This window comes from Lissotriton vulgaris, chromosome 10, assembly GCF_964263255.1.
Source record: "Lissotriton vulgaris chromosome 10, aLisVul1.2, whole genome shotgun sequence".
NCBI lineage: Eukaryota > Metazoa > Chordata > Amphibia > Caudata > Salamandridae > Lissotriton > Lissotriton vulgaris.
The window spans coordinates 151,911,517-151,930,544 of record NC_141698.1 but is presented as its reverse complement, the minus strand read 5'-3'; the positions used below and the strand labels follow the sequence as shown (position 1 = coordinate 151,930,544).

Sequence of the window (19,028 nt, the reverse complement as noted above, 5' to 3'; positions counted from 1 at the left end):
AACCATGCATCTGTCATTAAATGAAGCAGCAGGCTTTGAATGTGTAGATCATGCCCAGCAAAGAAATTGTCTTTCAATATCCACGATGAAAGTGCTTTCTTTAATAGTGGAGTTATTACTAAAGGCCAGTCCCAATGATTGTTGACCCGTTGCCACTGAAGGGTTAACTCTTCTTAAAGAGTAAATCACACAATGATAGCGAGGCACCAGGGAATGCACAATATCATGCCCAGCAACATTATCCAAGCATGTAAGAAATTAGGATATTGGTTGATATGTGAAACCTCTTCTTAAGCGACAACCACAATCCTTTTCAGGGTGAACCACAAAAGTCACTAAATTAACCTATGCTTAACCCTCTGGTAGCTTAGCACAAATACAGTCAGGTTTAACTTAGAGGCTCTGTGTTAAGTATTTATGTTGCACACAAACAATAATAAAGTTAAAACACACCACAAGAAAAATCTCAAACCAATGAAGAAAAATAAGATATTTTAATAACTAAAATCACACTAAAATGAATTCCATACATCAGTAGAACCGAAGTTACATATGTAAAACATTTTAAGTGAAAAATAGCGAATAAAAGATCAAAGCACCAAACTCTGGCATCTATGCGAGACCGGGACAAAGTCAAAAGTTAAGGATGACCGCGATGGAGCATGGTTTGGATACACGAGGTGGATTTGGCCCGGTCTCTGCTTACTTTTGGACTTAAAAGAAAATTTGAAGAAAAGTACTTTAGTAGGTAGAGTACAGAGGGGCAAGGAAGCAGGCTGTGGCTGAGGAGTCGTCGCCAGGGAGCACTGGATGAAGTCTTGGTGAAGAAGTCTATGATGGCAGGAAAAATCTGAGCGCAAGAAGCTGGATTTTCAGGCTGAGGATGTTGTCTATGGAGAGCCTATTGCGGTCGAAGACTTTTGCAATATGACTAAGACAACTTTTTGAAACTTGAAAACCTCCAGTGGTACAAAGCTGAAAGTTGTAACCAAAGAGGGCTCCCTGAGGCTAGATACCATTGCTAAGAAGTCCCGCTGAACAGGATTTGCTGCTGCGGCGAAGAATGTAGCAAGAGCTCCCATAAAGCCAGGCCAAACGGCAATGCATCTTGGGCGGATGGGTTGGCATGTAGGTCCCAGTCTACTGTCGGTTCTTCTGGCACTTTTTGGTGATACATTTTCCTAGTATCTTTTAAGGTTAGTCAGGAGCAGCACCTTCAACACCACTTCTAAGGGTCAAGCACATAAGGGGTCAGGACTCACTCCAGCACAGGCCAGGTGCAGGATTCTAGGTCTATCAGATCAATGGAGGATTCACATTCATAGGCACCTATAAATGTTTTTTCTTGAATAAATCCTAAACTACTGAACACATTTACACCAAGTAACGAAAAGGGCTCTTTCTGCACCAAGAGCTAACTTTATGCCAAATTTTGTGTAATTCCTTTCAGCAGTTCGAGCTGTAGTTGTGTCTAAATCCCTACGATAAATTACATGGTGAAAGCGCGTTTTGGGAGACCCCTTTTTTCTCAGAGAGGGATATATATATATATATTTTGAAAACAAAGGATGCAGCACTCTTGAGCAGGATTTTGCTTAATTTATTAGCAAAGGATCACTCTACCAACACGCTTCAGCCTGACACAGTTTTTTTCAGCCGATTCAGGCTGAAACGCGTTGGTGGAGTGAACATCTGATAATAAATTACGTAAAATCCTGCTCAAGAGTGCCGCATCCTTAGTTAAAAAAATTAATCAGGACCAGGATCCGGCCCCTATGTTGAGCAAACGCTGGCGAGCGCTTTCATAACTCAAGGATCACTTTGGGGGATATGGATGGATATATGGATTTATTTTGAAAGTTTTATATAGCGCGGACAAGATCTTTGCAGATATCAGAGCGCTTTACAAAAACAGGGGGTAAAGAAACAAGGGGGTGATTAACAGACTTATGAGCAAAGAGTAGTTGTAGGTACAAGATGGGTAGCAGTATAGGGAAGGTACATGGGGGGGCATAATAATCACAAAACCGATGATACAAATCGACAATCAGACAAAAACAATAGTGCAGATAGGTGCAGAGTCTCAAATAGATCCAAAGTACAAGTTCAGGTGAATTTAGTCATGAGGATAACTTTTACTTATTTCTTAAAGAATGTAGTGGAGGAGAGAAGTCTGGTTTCTGGAGGGAGTGAGTTCCAGATCCTGGGTGCCATTCCTGAAAAGGAGCGTTTATATGTTTTTTCATTACGGAATCTACGAGGTTTCAGAAGAAGATTCTTTGTGCTTCTAGTGGTTCTAGTGCCACCAGATATTGTCAGCTTCTGAGTGAGGTAGCTGGGTGAGTTGTTGTGTACAGCTCTGTGCGTCATGCAGGCAATTTTCAGATGTATTCTGGCTTCAAGAGGTAGCCAGTTCAAGGATTTTAGGTCAGGGGAAATATCTGAGTGTTTTTTTGATCCAGTGATGAGTCTTGCTGCAGCGTTCAAAGAGGCTCTCAGGGGTGCAGTTGTAGATAGAGGGAGTCCACAAAGGGCGACGCTACCGTAGTCTATGCGAGGAATGACTAGGGCTTGCACTGCAGTTTGGAAGTCCTTGGCTGGTAGGAAGGGATTAAGTTTCCTCAGGGTATTGATTTGGAAGTTTGCTCCCTTTGTTGCCTTGCTGATATGCTGCTGCATGTTGAGGTTGGCGTCCAGTGTAATGCCTAGGGATTTCGCTTAGTCCACAATGGTAGGTTGGACATTGAGTGCAGTTAGGTGCTTAAGCCAGGTTTGAGTGGTGGAGATTTTCGAGGGAGGTGAGATCAGAAGGAACTCAGTTTTTAGAGCATTGAGTTTGAGGTGATTATCGGCAAGCCATGATTGGGTGTTTCTGAGCGTTGAGTTCAGAAGTTTGATGTCTTTGGGGGATTGTACTTTGAGATATAGTTGGGTGTCGTCGGCGTACATGTGAAAGTGTACATTAGATGCTTGTAACAAGGTAATGAGAGGTTCCATGACCAGATTGAACAGAGTTGGGGATAGAGAAGATCCTTGTGGGACGCCTAATGTGACAGGCACTAGTGAGGACATCACGTTGTTGCTCTTGAATTTCTGGGATCTGTTATGCAGAAAGGAGGTGAACCATTTGAGAACAGTCCCAGATAGACCCATTCTGGTGTGTAACAGCTCAAGTAAGTTCTCATGTTTGACAGTGTCAAATGCTGAGGAGAGGTCAAGAAGGATGAGGAGGCAGGTATCGTTTTGATCTAGGATTTGGAGTGCATCATCAATTATTTGTGTCATGGCAGTTTCAGTACTGTGCCCTGTTCGGAAGCCTGATTGATGAGGGTTGAGGAGGTCAAATTGATTGATGTGTTTTGTCAATTGGAGTTGTACGCATTTTTCCAACAGTTTTGCAAGGGTGGGAATGTTGGTAATAGGACGGTAATTGTTTAGGTCAGTAGGGTCAGCTGTTGGTTTCTTGAGTATAGGTGTAACTTGTCCAATTTTGAGGGAGTCGGGGATGAGTCCTTGTTGTAGAGAGCTGTTAATAATTTTGGTCCAGAGTGGGAGGAGTAATGGGATGAAGTCCTTTAATGCGTTGGCAGGAATGGGGTCTGTGAGGTGATTAGAGGGTTTCAAAGTACTGAGCAGTTTGACAATTGTTTCTTCCGAGTAGGTGTCAAAGGATGACCATGCAGCATTGTTCTTTGGTACAGTGGGTGTTATGATGTGGGGGTTGGAGTAAAGGTTTACGTCATTACGGAGGTCGCTCCTTATGTTGTCAGTTGTTAGATTAAAGAAAGCAGAGAAGTCTTCACAGGATGGTATATCGCCTATTGTGCTATGTGAGTGTTGGGGTTGTTCCTTGGATTGTGTTTTGATGAGTTCAAATAGTTTTCTTGGCCAGTTTTTTGCTTGATCGAGCTGGAGGCTGAAGTAATCTGATTTTGTGCGCTTGATTTTCCTGAAGTAGGTTTTTCTTCAGAGTTTTAAGGTGCAGTGCCGAAGGTGTTGATCTCCAGGTGCGCTCGGCCATACGCATGGTTAGTCTATCTTCATTGAGTCTACCATCGTACCATGGGTTGGAGTTCTTAGTGGAGACTATTTTCAATTGCAAAGGGGCGGCCTCGTTGATTATTGAGGTCATAGAGTTGAGGTAGTGGTCGGTCAAAGATTGGACGTCAAGAGTGCCGGTAGGGGGAAGGAGGAGATTGCAGCTGTGGGAAGGTAAAGAATTTGGGTTGAGTTTCCTCAGGTCCCTTTTCCAAACCTTGGATTTAGTGGTTTGAACCGGGTTAAGTTTCACTTTTTCATTGATGAAGAATGTGATAATGGGGTGGTCTGACCAGTCACAGGGTTAGATTGATCCAAGCTGGGTAGAGTTCTCTTTGGAGATGATAAGGTCTAGGATAGAGCCTTTATCGTGGGTCGGGCTGTTGCAGATTTGGGTGAGGTCAAGAGCATGGAGGTAGTTTTTGAGACTATTTACCACTGCGTCATTGTGATCGTTCCAATGGAGATTGAAGTCACCAAGGGAAATTTGAGTGTTTTGCCTTCCGGAAAAGGTTGAGATTGTGTCCATGAGTTGTTGAGTGAAGATGAGGTTGTCCCCAGGTGGGTGGTAGATGACGTGTAGAGAGCATACAGGTTTGCTCTCGCTGATGACATCGAGGCAGATGTATTCGCAGGAAGTGAGTGAGGGGGAGGTGGCTCTAGTAACTGCAAGGTTGCTCCTATAAATACATGCGATTCCCCCGCCTGTCTTGATGGACCTGTCAAGTCTAATGACGAGGTAGTTGGGTGGAACTAGGATGTCCATGATAGGTGACAAAGATTCGGTTAACCAGGTTTCAGTGAGAATGGTTAGATCAGGGTCCAGTGTTTTGATGAGATCAGCCATGTCGGAGGAGTGTCTAGGGGCCGACCTGCAGTTGAGAAGTATGCATTTGAGCCTGGGGGTGTATAGGGTGGTAGATGGTTCTAGAGTGAGGGGGACTTTTCTAAGGTTATTTGGGACGGAGCCTCTGTTGTTGTTATGTGTGGAATGCCTAAGGGGGTTAGAGTGAATCGTGGGGATGGAACGGTGTGTGGTGGCTAAGTGGTTTTGGGGAACTGGATGGATGGATGGATGGATAGATGGATGGATGGATAGATAGATGGATGGATAGATAGATACTGTTTCACATGCCAAAAGCTAAATCTTATGAGAGCTAATAACAGGTTCTGGGGGGAAAAAGGAGGAACCAAAAATGTATTCTGGGATCCCTTCACAACTACCAGATAATATTAGAATGATGGATGTTCCATCACAACTACCAGAAAATACTAGAATGATGGATGTTCTGTTTACTGGCATTCAGAGTGTTTCCTGGTCCTCAGATAAAAAAGAACTGAACAATATTTTGCTTGAGACAGCCTTTGCCTAAGTATTTTTAAAAATGAAAAATAAAACAAAATTACGTTGATTGTAAAAAACAATATTCAAGTATTAATGCGATCAATGGGAATAAAGCCAAAGTCAAAGTCAAGGACAACTGTTGTATTCTCTTATTTTGTTTCTGCTTGCATTTCTCTTTAATTGAGAACATTCTAACTTTGCTGATGTCATGATGCAACTTGGTGTTCTTGCATTCTCTGTTTGCCAGTTGCTCCTGAGCCTTTAATGGGAACACCAGCTTCTACTCTGTACTTACATTAGATCCCTTAATCATCTATATTGCTTCCATGACTTTGTATCTTCGATTATATCAACAACCTACCTTTATCACTCGCCCGTGTTTCAAAGAACTGCCACCAACACGGTGATTAGGAGGTAGCGCTTTGGTTGCAGGATTGCATCCTGTACATGCCTGGACACCCCCCTGGAGACAGCCATCTCCACGGCGGGTGCAGGATGCGTACCACCATACCACCATGCTGAAAATCAAAGGCAACTAATTACAGGGTTAACTAGATGCCTCTCCCACCTCACCATCATTGGTCCAGCACTTTCTGGCATATTAGCTTTAATGATGCCTAATGATAGATATGCATACTGAGAGGGTCCCATGTTTTGATGAATGTCCTGCGACCCTTTGAGGGCAATACCTTTTGGGCAGACACATGCAGACTGCCTTACAGGGTCAAATATTTTCCCAGCATTTTTAAATTAAACTACTAGGGACACAAATAAAGTCTATAGTGTACAAACTGTCAGATAGGACTGAAAGCATTGACAGCTCCCAGGCTGCAGTGCAGAAAACATAGCCTAAAAAGGCTGAAAAGCTAACTCATAGCAACATAGAAATAAACTGGCACCGTGCCTTTAAGGCAGTCATGATCCCCAGATTCCCATCATGCCTCAGGGTGACAGTTAGGTCAGTTGTACTTTGCGGTGACTCAAAAGCCATAGCACAAAGAGTTACCATTACCTTTAAAAATACAATGATCCTTTGCCTGGGGAAGCGGGAGGGTTGCTTATCATTTTGATGAGGATACCCCTAGAAAAGAACTATGGTTACAGGTAAGTAACTAATCCTTCTCTTCCAGGGGATCCTCATCAATAGTCATAAGCACTAGAAAAGAATAGCGAGCCTCACCTCATCTCTTTGAGGGCAAAGGAAAAAGAACAACAACTAACCAACCAGCTCAGATAACTAAGCTCGGACAGACATATTATCCAAATAGATTCCTCAAGGAAGCCAGGCCTACTTGAGTATCCGCCCTGGAATCGGATGCTAGACAATAAAGCCTTGTGTAAGTGTGAATCGTTCTCCAGGTGGCTGCCTTGCAAATCTCTGCCATTGGAACATCATGCAAGAAAGCTATTGTAGCTGCCTTTCCCATGGTGGAGTGTGCTTTAGGAGACAACAAAAGAGGTTCATTTGCCAACTGGTAGGCCAATTTTATACAGGACACTATCCACCTTGAAATTGATCTTTTGTAGGCTGGAAAGCCTGTTCTCATGGCACCATAATTCAAAAACAATTGATCCGATTTCCTTATACCCTTTGTTCCCTCCAAATAGAACTTGAGCACACTTTTAAGGTCTAAGGAGTGAAGAGACCTCTCCGCAGGCGTTGCGGGATTAGGAAAAAAGGACGGTAGGGAGATTGATTGGTTAATATGAAAATCAGATACAACCTTTGGCAAAAAAGCAGGTGAGCACTCAACACTACCCTGTTGTGGTGAAACTCAGTATATATGGCTCTTTAGCACACAGCGCTTAGATCTCACGTACTCTGCACGCTGATGTTATTGCCACCAGGAATGCGGTCTTCCATGTCAGGTGCTGCAACGTGGCTTTTTGAATGGGCTCAAAAGGAGGACCCATCAATTTAGACAGCACCAGATTTAATTCCCAAGGAGGAGAAGGAGTTTGAACCGGGGGATAGACTTTCTTCAACACCTGTACGAAATCCTTAACCACCTGCAAAAAAGAAGGTTGGTTGGGGGATTTTCTGTACGCCGTAATGGCTGACAAGTGAACCCTGATAGAGCAATATTTTACACCTGCTTTGGCTAAATAAAGTAGGTAAGGAAGAATGACCTCCTCCTGCCCCTTTGTAGGATCAAAATGATTATGAACACACTATAAGTAGAATCTCTTCCACTTAAAAGCGTACAACGCTCTCGTGGAAGGCCTCAGCCTCTTTCAGGATGCGCATGCAGTCCTGCGGAAGCTTCAAGTGTCCATATTGTAAGACCTCAGGAGCCATGCTGCCAAGTTTAGTGAAGGAAGGCTGGGATGGAGAATCCTCCGGTCCATCTTGGTCAGCATGTCCGCTCTGTAAGGCAGTCTCTTGTGGGGGAGGACTGACAACTGCAGCAGGTCCGGGTACCACCACTGACGCGGCCAGTTCGGAGCTATTAGAATCATCTTCATGTTGGATCTGATGAGTTTGGACATCACCTTCGGGATCAGAGGCAGAAAAAGAAAGGTGTATGCAAATGTTTCTGACCAATCCATCAAAAGCGCATTCACCCTTGTCCCTGGATGGTGAAATATGGATGCGAAGGCGTGCATTTTTTGTTTTGGTCGTCTGCGAATAAATCTATTGACGGATAAACCCACTGTTGGAAAATATCTGCCACCACCTTGTTGTGTAGCACCCAGTCTGGCTGATCTTCGTAGTGCCGACACAGTGACTCTGCTCGCACGTTTTGTTCCCTGGAAGGTGCACAGCCACGATGGAAAGGTTTCGAGCCAGTGCCAGATTGCTTGATCCTCCAGGGATAGAGGGCGAGAGCTTGTACCACCCTGTTTGTTTAGATAGTACATGGTGGTCATGTTGTCTGTTTGGATCAGGATAGAGTTGGACGTAATTGATGGACAAAAAGCTTTCAGAGCAAGGTGGACTGCTCGTAGCTCCAACATGTTTATATGGTAGGACTGCTCCTTGGTGGACCACCGGCCCTGCATCTGAAGGCACCCCATGTGTGCCCCCCATCCCTGCAAAGAATCTTCTGTTATCAAGGGCTGCACCGGAACTGGTTGATGGAAAGGGACTCCCACCAAGAGGTTCTTCGGTCGAGTCCACCATAGAATGGACGACTTTGCTGCTTGAGAGAGCACAATTCGGTCCTCCCAGTGACCCGTAGCTTGGTCCCACTTGTCCTCTAGATCTTGCTGCACAGGTCTCATTCTTAGCCTGGCGTTGGGAATGAGAAATATGCAAGAGGCTATTGATCCCAGCTTAGATGAGATTTGCCAGATTGTTGGGCGATCTGTCTGGAGCAGAGTTTTGCACTACTGTTGCGTAGAAGAAAGTCTCTCCTCTGAAGGAAACTCTCTTCCTTTGTTTGAGTCCAGAGTGGAGCCCAAATAATGGATTGTCTGGGTGGGCCAGTGAACCGATTTTTCCATGTTCACATGAAGCCCTAGTGTGCGGAACAGATTCAGACAAACTTGAAAATTGTTCCTTCTTTTCTGAGGAGATGGCCCTTTGAGGAGCCAATCGTCTAAGTAAGGGTAGACAAACAGACCTTTTCATGTGGAGAGCAGACGCCACCACTGGCATGCACTTGGTACGGACTCGTGGAGCAGATTTCAGTCCGAAGGGTAAGACTTTGAACTGGTAATGTTTGCTTCCAAACCAAAAATCTAAGGTATTTGTGATGACGTGGAGTGATGGGTATATGGAAGTACGCATCTTGGAGGTCCACGGAACACATCCAATCTCCTGCTTGTAGATGGGGACATATTTGATGAAGGGCCAACATGCAAAACATTTCCTCACAATTACTTTGTTCAGCAAGGGAAGGTCCAGGATAGGTCTGAATTTGTGCTCCTGATCTCTTTTGGGCACAAGAAAGTACCTGGAATAAACTCCATTCCCTCGCTGAGCCGGAGTAACCTCTTCTATGTCCTTTTTTTGAAGAAGGGTTATCACGTTCTGTCAAAGAACCTTTTATTTTGTGAGGGCGAGATCTTTTCGGAGGAATGTCCTTTGGAGGCACACGAAAACGTAGTGCGCATCCATTGCGCAGTATACTGAGCAACCAACAATCTTTTGTTATTCTGCACCACTCTTTCAGATGATGTGAAGCACTTACTCCCACTGGAGTGGGCAACAGTGCCAGAGGAAGCTGCTCATTGCTTCCCTGCTGATCTGGCCGTGTTAAAGGACTGCTGCTGATGATGACCTCCTCTCCCTCTGTTGGACTTGCGACCTTAAAACTGCGCTTTGCCTTGGTTCTTGTTCTGGGACCATTGAGGGGTTTGAACCCTCTGTTGGTAGCCCTTGCGTTGGTTGGGTCTGTATCTTCGGTTAAACTCCTTTTTCTTTTCCAATCCAACCGCTTTGAGGGTATCGAGCTCGGCTTTCATCCTACCCATTTCCTCATCTGTATGGGTGCTAAAAAGGGAGGAGCCGGAAAAAAGGGAGGTTTGAGAGCGGTTAGTCTCAACCAGGAGGACCTCCTCACGCAAATTCCATGCGCATAGGAGTGCGCTGACAGCGTAGCACCATCCGCTGCTGTGCTAATCACTTGGTTGGCTACAAGTGACCCTTCCTTGATGACCTCCTAAAAATCCCTTTGATCTTCTTTTGGCAGTTTTTCCTTGAAGCGGTCCAAGGAGTCCCATAAGGCTCTGTCATAGCGACCTATTAAGGTTGCTGCACTAGAGACCTTGAGCGATGATGCTGCAGACCCGCAAACCTTCCGTCCCCAAGAGTCCTGGGACCTACTTTCTTTGTCCGGCGAGACTGACGAAGATGCAGCTACTGCATGAGTTTTCCTTAATGCCGCAGTTATCACAGAATACGCAGGCGGATCTGATTTTAAGAACAGAGGGTCTGTTGTTGCAGGCTTGTATTTCTTTTGAATCCTCGCCGGTGCCGCTTTAATCACAGCTGGTGTGAGGAAAATGTCCATCACCGGTTCCAGAAGACCGGGAAGGATCAAGTGGAAGAGGAAGACCACGTAGGTGACCTCCTTTTGCGATGGGAACTATGTCTGCGCTCCCGTGACCTGCCCGCACGTTCTCCACGTCTGGGCGAGGGCGATCTATCCACTTCCTGCACCAATCTTTGCAGAGGTGATCTATGAAGATGACTGGTGTATTCTTCCTCCCGTCGGGATGCTCCGGTATCTTTACTCCAGTGATGGAGGGGAAGGAGCCATCTCAGGGATAAATGAACAGCAGGGGAAGCCTCCCTGTAATGTGAAGGGGACCTATGACGTGGTCGGTCTGAGTGCCTTTCTGGTCAGGTAGATGGTGAATGCTCCGCTGAAGGGTGTCTTGAAGAGTGAGAAGATGAGTGTTGTGACGCTGATTCTGTCACTAGAACCACAGAGCCTTCTTCAGACCTCACGGATGTGGGCCTTGACGTTGGGCGCATGATCTGTTCTGACTGAGCCATTCTCGACGCTGACCTGGACCTCCTTCTTGACGTCGATCTCCGGCCTGGTGTTGGAACCGGTCTTGATGTCGACTCCCTGTTCCTTGACATCGAGTGCCTTGCAGTCGATGCCGGAGTACCTCTGAGCCTCGGCATCGAATGTCAGTGAGCCGACGACAGCGGAGGGCTTCTGCTTCTCGACGCCGAACGTCGCTGTGCTGACGAAGACGAAGGGCCTCTGCTCCTCGCCGCGGATCGTTGCCGTGTTGACGACGGCGAAGGGCTCTTCTTTTTAGACGCCGATCATCATCGAGACGACGGCGGAGGACTTCTGATCCTCGGCGTCGATCGTCGCCGGGTTGACGACGGTGAAGGACTCCTTCCCCTCAACGTCGATCGCCGTTGGACTGACGGCGGCGGAGGGGTACCTGCTCTCGACGCCGAACGTCGAGATGACAACGGCTGGGGACTTCTGCTCCTCGATGCCGATCGTTGCCAGGTTGACGACGGCGGGTCACAATTCTTCGACAACGATGGTGAGCGAAGAGATGTACCTGAATGACGGTGTTCTCTTGGCGGCGAGCCCGGCGTCGATGGTCTTGTTTTGGACAAATGACCCACCGGTGGTAGATTTTTCTTTGCCGAGCTGAAGCAGAAGAGCGAGGGATTTTGCTTCTGGATGAAGATCTTGCCCTCTTAGAGCCCTTCCTCACCGGTGACCGGCCTCTGGAAGATGCCTTTTCTGCCAGCCCATAAAGACAGATCCTTAATCGGTCCTTTAGAGTCCTTTTGGATAAGGACTGGCAATGAGGGCAAGTCTTGGGGACATCCTGCTTAAGCAAACAAAGTATACAGACTGCATGAGAGTATGACCTGGCCTATTTTCCACAAGAAGGGCAGGGGTCAAAAAAAGATGGCATTTTGGGGTGGAAAAAATGCAAAATTTTATCAAAAAAAGACAGAACCTTACTTCACAAGATGAAAGACCTCGAAGTAAGTCAAAGTTTTCCAGAAAACTTTAGATTATTGCTGAGTAAAATTGGAAAGAAGTGGAGCTGTGTAACCAGGATCCTTCTTGAAAGAGCTGGAAAGAACAACTGAACTAACTGTCACCTGAGGCATGATGGGAAGCTAGGGATCATGACTGCCTTAAAGGCACGGTGCCAGTTTATTTCTATGTTGCTATGAGTTAGCTTTTCAGCCTTTTTAGGCTGGGAGCTGTCAATGCTTTCAGTCCTATCTAAGTGTTAAGCATTAAAACAGTTTTCAAACATGCTCTGCCATTGCTTTTCCATGTTTCTAATGTATTCTTTATGATATAATAGGGAGTCCCTACAGCATTATTCAGCTCTAGTGAGTGTAAAGCTGCATTTGTTTTTTTATTATATATATATATATATATATATATATATATATATATATATATATATATATATATATATATATATATATGCCAAAACCTCGTCACCAATAGTATCACGCTCTCAGACACTCAATAACGCCAGTGTGATTTGATCATGAACTTTCTATCACATATGCATTGCATGTATTTGCCTGGCCACAGCACGAGAGCGCTTATTCAAACCGCTCATGTCTTGCCATAATGCATGGTCAATCATATGCATACAATTGGTTTGTTGTGTCATAATCATGACTTTGAATATGTTTAAAAACATGTACCTTTACTATGTTCGTTAAGATGTATTAACAACACAGTTTGACCATTCCAACATGGCCGACCCAACTTTTGTCATGTGACTTGCGACCTGTGTCCTTTGTCTCTGTTGTTGGTATGCAGTATTTACACTGCACAGATGCGTTGCACAAACTTACGTGAACAAGGCTTCTTGTAAGCCGAAACATGTCGTAAGGGGTCAATAAACACCCTTGGACCTTGCTGATTTCTGGCGTTATTGAGTGTCTGAGAGCGTGATACTATTGGTGACGAGGTTTTGGCATTGAATTTACCGGCGTGCTCTGCCGGCGCTCACGCCACTTCCCGCGGGGCCGACCGCAACTCTTTGGAGCAACCGAGGAGTGTGAATATATATATATATATATATATATATATATTAGCTACATATATGATTGTGTTTTCGGGGTCCCGCGCATGGGTGGGAATATTCTAGTGCTTATGACTATTGATGAGGATACCCTGGAAGAGAACCAACTATTACACCACACATGGACGCATACACCTACAAATAGAGTCCAAAGAAGTTCCCAATATTTGGATAGTAGCCCACATTGGTATGTACGCTTTGCCAATGTGAGGAGGAGCCCTTTGAAGTAGCATGCCACCTTAGGCTGAGTCAGGCCTTTCATCTTTAAAAAGTAAACAAACAAAAAAAACCTTTGTCTTAGGTTAGAGAAATTATTCCTTTCCATGTGTCCTGAGTACTTTTGGTTGTAGTAGGGTATTGCTTTTAGAGAGTGTATTCTGGGGTTTTTCCTCCCATCTCTAGTTAGGTTTAAGGTTGTTGATTCTAGAACGTTGTGACAGAAATAAATGTCTTCTGATGCAACTGTTAGAAATTATACTGATGTAAAATTCTTTCAAGTGGAAAGGTAAGTCTTCTTTAAATGTGCATGGTGTTTCAATGGGAAATAATGTAGCGCAATCAGTACATAATATCTACATGCAGTACATTGTGGAATGTGAAGATTGAAAAAACTATTACTATTATATGACAGACATACTTAAGATTTCTTCTTGGTGTGGTCAAAGATTCAAGATAAACTGGAACATAACGCACAAAAAGTTAATACATTTTTATTAAAGATAAGAATGTTTCATATACAATATTCAGCAATATATCGTAACATTTTAGGATGTGAGAATAAGTGAAATTAAGGAACCACAGGCCACGAATATTTACACTAAACCCACAAAATAAATTTTAAAAAATTCTATTGGCATCAAGTTTACATTCTAAAAGAGTAAAAATAGTTTAACATTCTGTCAAATGATAGTAATTAAAAAAGGATATCCCAAGAGGATTAATTTATAAAAACAAACAAATGTTCTGAAAGAGAATTTTGTGTAACAGAGATGTGACACCGGAATATCAGAAAAAAGTGGTACAGCAAGTCTAAAAGATAAGCACTGCGGAGATAATGAGCATAATTTACATCAATTGAACACTAATCTGTATGAGATTATAATTAAGCCTGGGCGTAGTTCGCGTAGCCGCACTCCGCGAGCTACGCGAAGATGCACTTGCACTCCGCGAACTACGCATAACTCCGCGAACATGCGTAGTAGCTTGCTTGACCCGTTCGCGAGCCGTTTTTGTCTTCCGGAGCGCCGTGGAACTCTGGAACCTGCTCGACACCACATCTCCAGACGTCGCCTTCCTCACGGAAACATGGATGAACGCCTCCTCAGCACCCGACATCGCCGTCGCCATCCCGGACGGATACAAGATCACCCGGAGAGACCGCGTCAACCAGACAGGAGAAGGCATCGCCATCGTCCACAAGAACACCATCCGCATCACGACCAACTCAGACGACACCCTCACAGCCGCCGAACATCTTCACTTCCAGATACACACGGACCCCAAGACCACACTCAGAGGCACCCTCATCTACAGACCCCTAGGACCTCGCACACAATTCAGCGAAGACATCGCAGACTTCATCAGCCCGCACGCCCTCGCCTCCGCTGACTACATCCTCCTAGGGGACCTCAACTTCCACCTGGAGAACAACAACGACAACACCACCACCCTCCTGCTGGACAACCTCGCCAACCTCGGACTCATGCAACTGGTGAACACCCCCACCCACTACGCCGGACACACGCTTGACCCAGTCTTCTCCTCCAGCAAGTACATCTCCTTCAGCCACTCCACCGGACTCCGCTGGACAGACCACAGCTCCGTCCACTTCAGCTTCAGAAAGACCACGACTCACCACCACCCGCAACAGGTTCCCCGCAGGAACTGGAACAAGATCACCACCGACCAGCTCACCACTTCACTGAGCCAGAACCCTCCCGCCAGCTCAACGGACCCCCAACCAAGCAGCCAACAACCTCACACAGTGGATCACCAATTGCGCTCGCCCAACCAGCCTCGACCACTCGCAGGCCGGCTTCCGCGCCAACCACAGCACCGAAACCGCCCTCATTGCAGCCACTGACGACATCCGAGCCCTGCTCGACAACTTGGAAACAGCGGCCCTCATCCTCCTGGACCTCTCCGCAGCATTCGATACGGTCTGCCAACGCACCCTAGTGCAGCGCCTCAGCAACATCGGAATCCAAGAGAAGGCACTGGAGTGGATCATCACGTTCCTCACCGGAAGAACCCAGAGAGTCCGCCTCCCCCCGTACAGATCCAAGGCTACCGAAGTCATATGCGGCGTACCACAAGGATCATCACTCAGCCCCACCCTCTTCAACGTTTACATGAGCCCCCTCGCAGCCATCGTACGCCAACACAACCTCAACATCATCTCCTACGCCGACGACACCCAGCTGATCCTCTCCCTCACCAACGACCCAGGAACCGCCAGAACCAACCTACACGAAGGGATGAAAGACATAGTCGAATGGATGAGGAACAGCCGCCTGAAACTGAACTCAGGCAAGACGGAAGTCCTCATCCTTGGATCATCACCCTCCGCCTGGGACGACTCCTGGTGGCCCCCTGCCATGGGCAGCGCACCCAAACCAACGGACCACGCACGCAACCTGGGCTTCATCCTGGACTCCTCCCTCTCGATGACCAGACAAGTCAACGCCGTCTCATCATCATGCTTCAACATCCTACGCATGCTCTGAAAGATCTTCCGATGGCTCGCCACCGAAACCAGGAAGACGGTCACACAGGCACTCGTCACCAGCCGACTGGACTACAGAAACACCCTCTATACCGGAACCACAGCCAAACTCCAGAAAAGACTCTAACACATCCAGAACGCCTCCGCACGACTCATCTTGGACATCCCCCGACACAGCCACATCTCCGGACACCTGAGAGACCTTCACTGGCTCCCCGTCAGCAAGAGAATCACGTTCCAACTCCTCACCCACGCACACAAGGCCCTCAACGACCTGGGCCCCAGGTACCTCAACAACTGCCTGACCTTCTACACTCCCACCCGCCAGCTACGATCGACCAGCCATGCCCTCGCCACCGTGCCACGCATCCGAAGATCCACCATGGGAGGAAGATCCTTCTTCTACCTGGCAGCCAAGACTTGGAACTCCCTTCCCATCCACCTCCGCCTGACCCAAGACCACTTCTGCTTCAGGAAGCAACTCAAGACATGGCTGTTCGAGCAGTAGCGGACCCCCCTGCCCCAAGCGCCTTGAGACCCTCTGGGTGAGTAGCGCGCTATACAAATATCCTGATTGATTGATTGATTGCCTGCATGCTCGGGATGTGTAGCGCGTGAAGTTATCCATGAGGTTTGTCCCGCCCGCTCGCGTCCCCTTATTTCCGGTCACTACTAACGTGTTCGCGAGTAATTCTGTGCCAGATTGCAGTTTCTGCGTGTTCGGCAACTCAATCTTACCGACAAGCATCCTCGCGCACGCGAAAATGCTATTGAGCGCGCGAGAACTACGCTACGCAGCAGTTTGCGGAGTATTTGACAACTTCGCGTTCTCCGCGGAGCGCGGAGTTGCCGAAACTCCGCAAACTCTGCGAACGGAGCGTAGTTCTTCGCCCAGGTCTAATTATAATAACTGCTAAAAGACCGACATATTTTTTAATATAAAATGGAAAGTTTCAAGGGTTTTAACTCCAATAAAACCCCGGCTGAGAAAATATTCAAAATGCTCCCTGGAATATGGTTGAGCGATCCTGTTTTTTAGGGACCAGTTTGAGACCCAATAACGAAGCATGCCACTAATAGAGTGGGTGGGGTCTAATAAAAAACCTTAAGGTTTCCCGATGCAGGGTTTGCATTCTTTTCCATTTCTTGGTTCAAGCTACATTATGGTAGACAGTTCTGATAGGTATCACACTGATAATGTATCAATACTATTGGTGTAACGGATCCCCCCCCCCCCCCATGCCCCTGGCCCTAAATTAAATGTATACAGTAACTCTTTGGCTTCCTGACTACATAATGAAAGCTGGAAAACCTTACCAAGGATAAAAAAGAAAAAGAAAAGAAGAAAGAAAGAGGCAAAAATGTTAAACACGCTGCGAGGGTATTCAACAAAGCATATTCAATTAAAACAAGAACATAGAAGATGCACTAAACAGATGCACAACATTTTTGACTATGCAGAGAGGTGGAATGAAACAGCTGAACACAGAACTTATCTTTGCATTATGGTGAAGGAAAAGGAAAGGACAAGACAGACAGACAAATATTGTGTATTATGACTGGTTCCATTTTAAATATATGTGCTTGGGGCAGACACAAGAAGAGGATTTGCTTAGGTGTTGTTTATGTATAATAGGATATTGATGAGATACATTGTAATTTTCTCACAGACATTCGTAAATGAGTAAATAATCCCCCCACAAAATGCATTGGCGACAGCTGTACATGCATTGAAAGGAAATACGTTTCTTACCTGTAACTGTAGTTCTCCAGTATTGGAACTTTCATAGATTCACATGCTGGAATCATTCCCAGTCGTCGAGATGGAGCTTCCATCTCGATGACGGGGAATGATTCAAGCAGTAAATACTAAAATGAAAGTATAAATCAATTTGATCATTAATAAAAGCTACTTACCTGTAAAACAAACATATTTACTGAAACAATATGGTGAAAATACACACACTGATGAGCTTGATTAACATAAAAAAGAGGGACTAAACTGCTAAGGGAGTTTTAATGAAAGGGAGGAGTTGTCTGCCCATCATTGCACATAGAAACCATACCAAACAGTCTTGAAATGCAATTCAGTTTTACCAGGGCGCAGACATCTTAAGTGATTATAAACCTTCTTTGCTCCACAAATTCACTGGCTCTTAAAAGGCACTTCTACTTCGATGGTGTGTAACCATAAGAATCCAAAGAAAATCTTAGGGCTCTGCTACCCAGCTGTAGAATGAGCTGAAAGTTCCCAGTAGAGCTGACCAGAAACAAATAAATGTAAAAAGTCAGTGAGTGCGAGGTCTGGGGTTATCTTTGATCACCTGACATGCAGAAAATCTGAGCACCTACGACTTTGAGGTGGATTTGGAGATCTTTGTTTCTCCACCACACTAGCTGGACTTTAGGTCACACAATGAAGTGGACAACAGGTAGCCCAAGGCTATTTTCAATGTTAAATGAGTTTATATGTACACTTCTATGTGACAAGTGACAGCACGCGGATGGTTAAAATTTAAACAAGAGAATCTATGAAAGATTCAATGTTGGAGAACATACAGCTTTTTTATATATTTATGTGAATGCTTAGCTGCAAAATGATTCCTTGAGCCCCCTTATTCAAATAATTCCCTGATAAGAACCACTCTGACCCCCAAACTGCCACAGAGCTCTCTTGGTACAGTCCTTTGTTTTAACACACAAAATATCAGTACATAGTGTTATCAAGCACTACCAATTCACTAACTGCAACTTTACTATTGTAGTATTTTGAATAATTGAGAAGCAAAAATCCTTAAAGCCATGCTTGCCATTCAAAATAGTGAGTACATATTTTGCAACAAAAATGAATGACTTATATAGTGTTTAACACTGACCTGTACATGATAATGGTTCAAATGAATGGAAAAACTGCAGTGTTTGTCAGCCAGGAAACAAAATCTCCTTTTCTCTTCCAGCAATGCCTCTTTGCACCCTTCTGCAATAAACTTTTGAATATCACTCTGCCGAGACGTTATGGTTTGCAAATACTGAAAAAAAGGAACACAGCAGAAGTAAAATCAGCTGCTAAGGTGATATGGAAAATATTACTTGTGTGGGAGGCACTATTGTCATCACGGAGCACAATTTAGTTAGATTACACACTTTAGCTGCATTAAAAATAAGCAAAAATGGATCAAACTACAAACTCAATAATCAATGCTTGAATATTGGTTGTTTTTAATTTTAAGTCAAATACAGTGCAGTTCAGAGCTAGTGCAAACCAGGCAAGGTCATCTTAGATTGACCAAAAGTTGAGAGTGACCACAAAACACAAACGAAGCATAACCATGAATATATATATATATATACATATGGGCTTTGTTGCCCATGTTTCCTGTCGCAATACAATATAAAACTGTGATATGAAATTAATATTGTGACTATTACGTA

At 45.2% G+C, this 19,028-nt stretch overlaps 1 protein-coding gene across 1 annotated transcript in view; it reads right to left on the bottom strand.

The window, feature by feature from the left end:
* The window catches only part of BAIAP2L1 (BAR/IMD domain containing adaptor protein 2 like 1), a 490,712-nt gene that overhangs the window by 220,741 nt on the left and 250,943 nt on the right, over positions 1 to 19,028 (bottom strand). Inside the window, exon 7 of the mRNA XM_086940727.1 lies at positions 18,473 to 18,625. Within this exon, the coding sequence (XP_086796853.1) occupies positions 18,473 to 18,625 (153 nt within the window). The remainder of the gene's footprint in view (positions 1 to 18,472; positions 18,626 to 19,028) is intronic.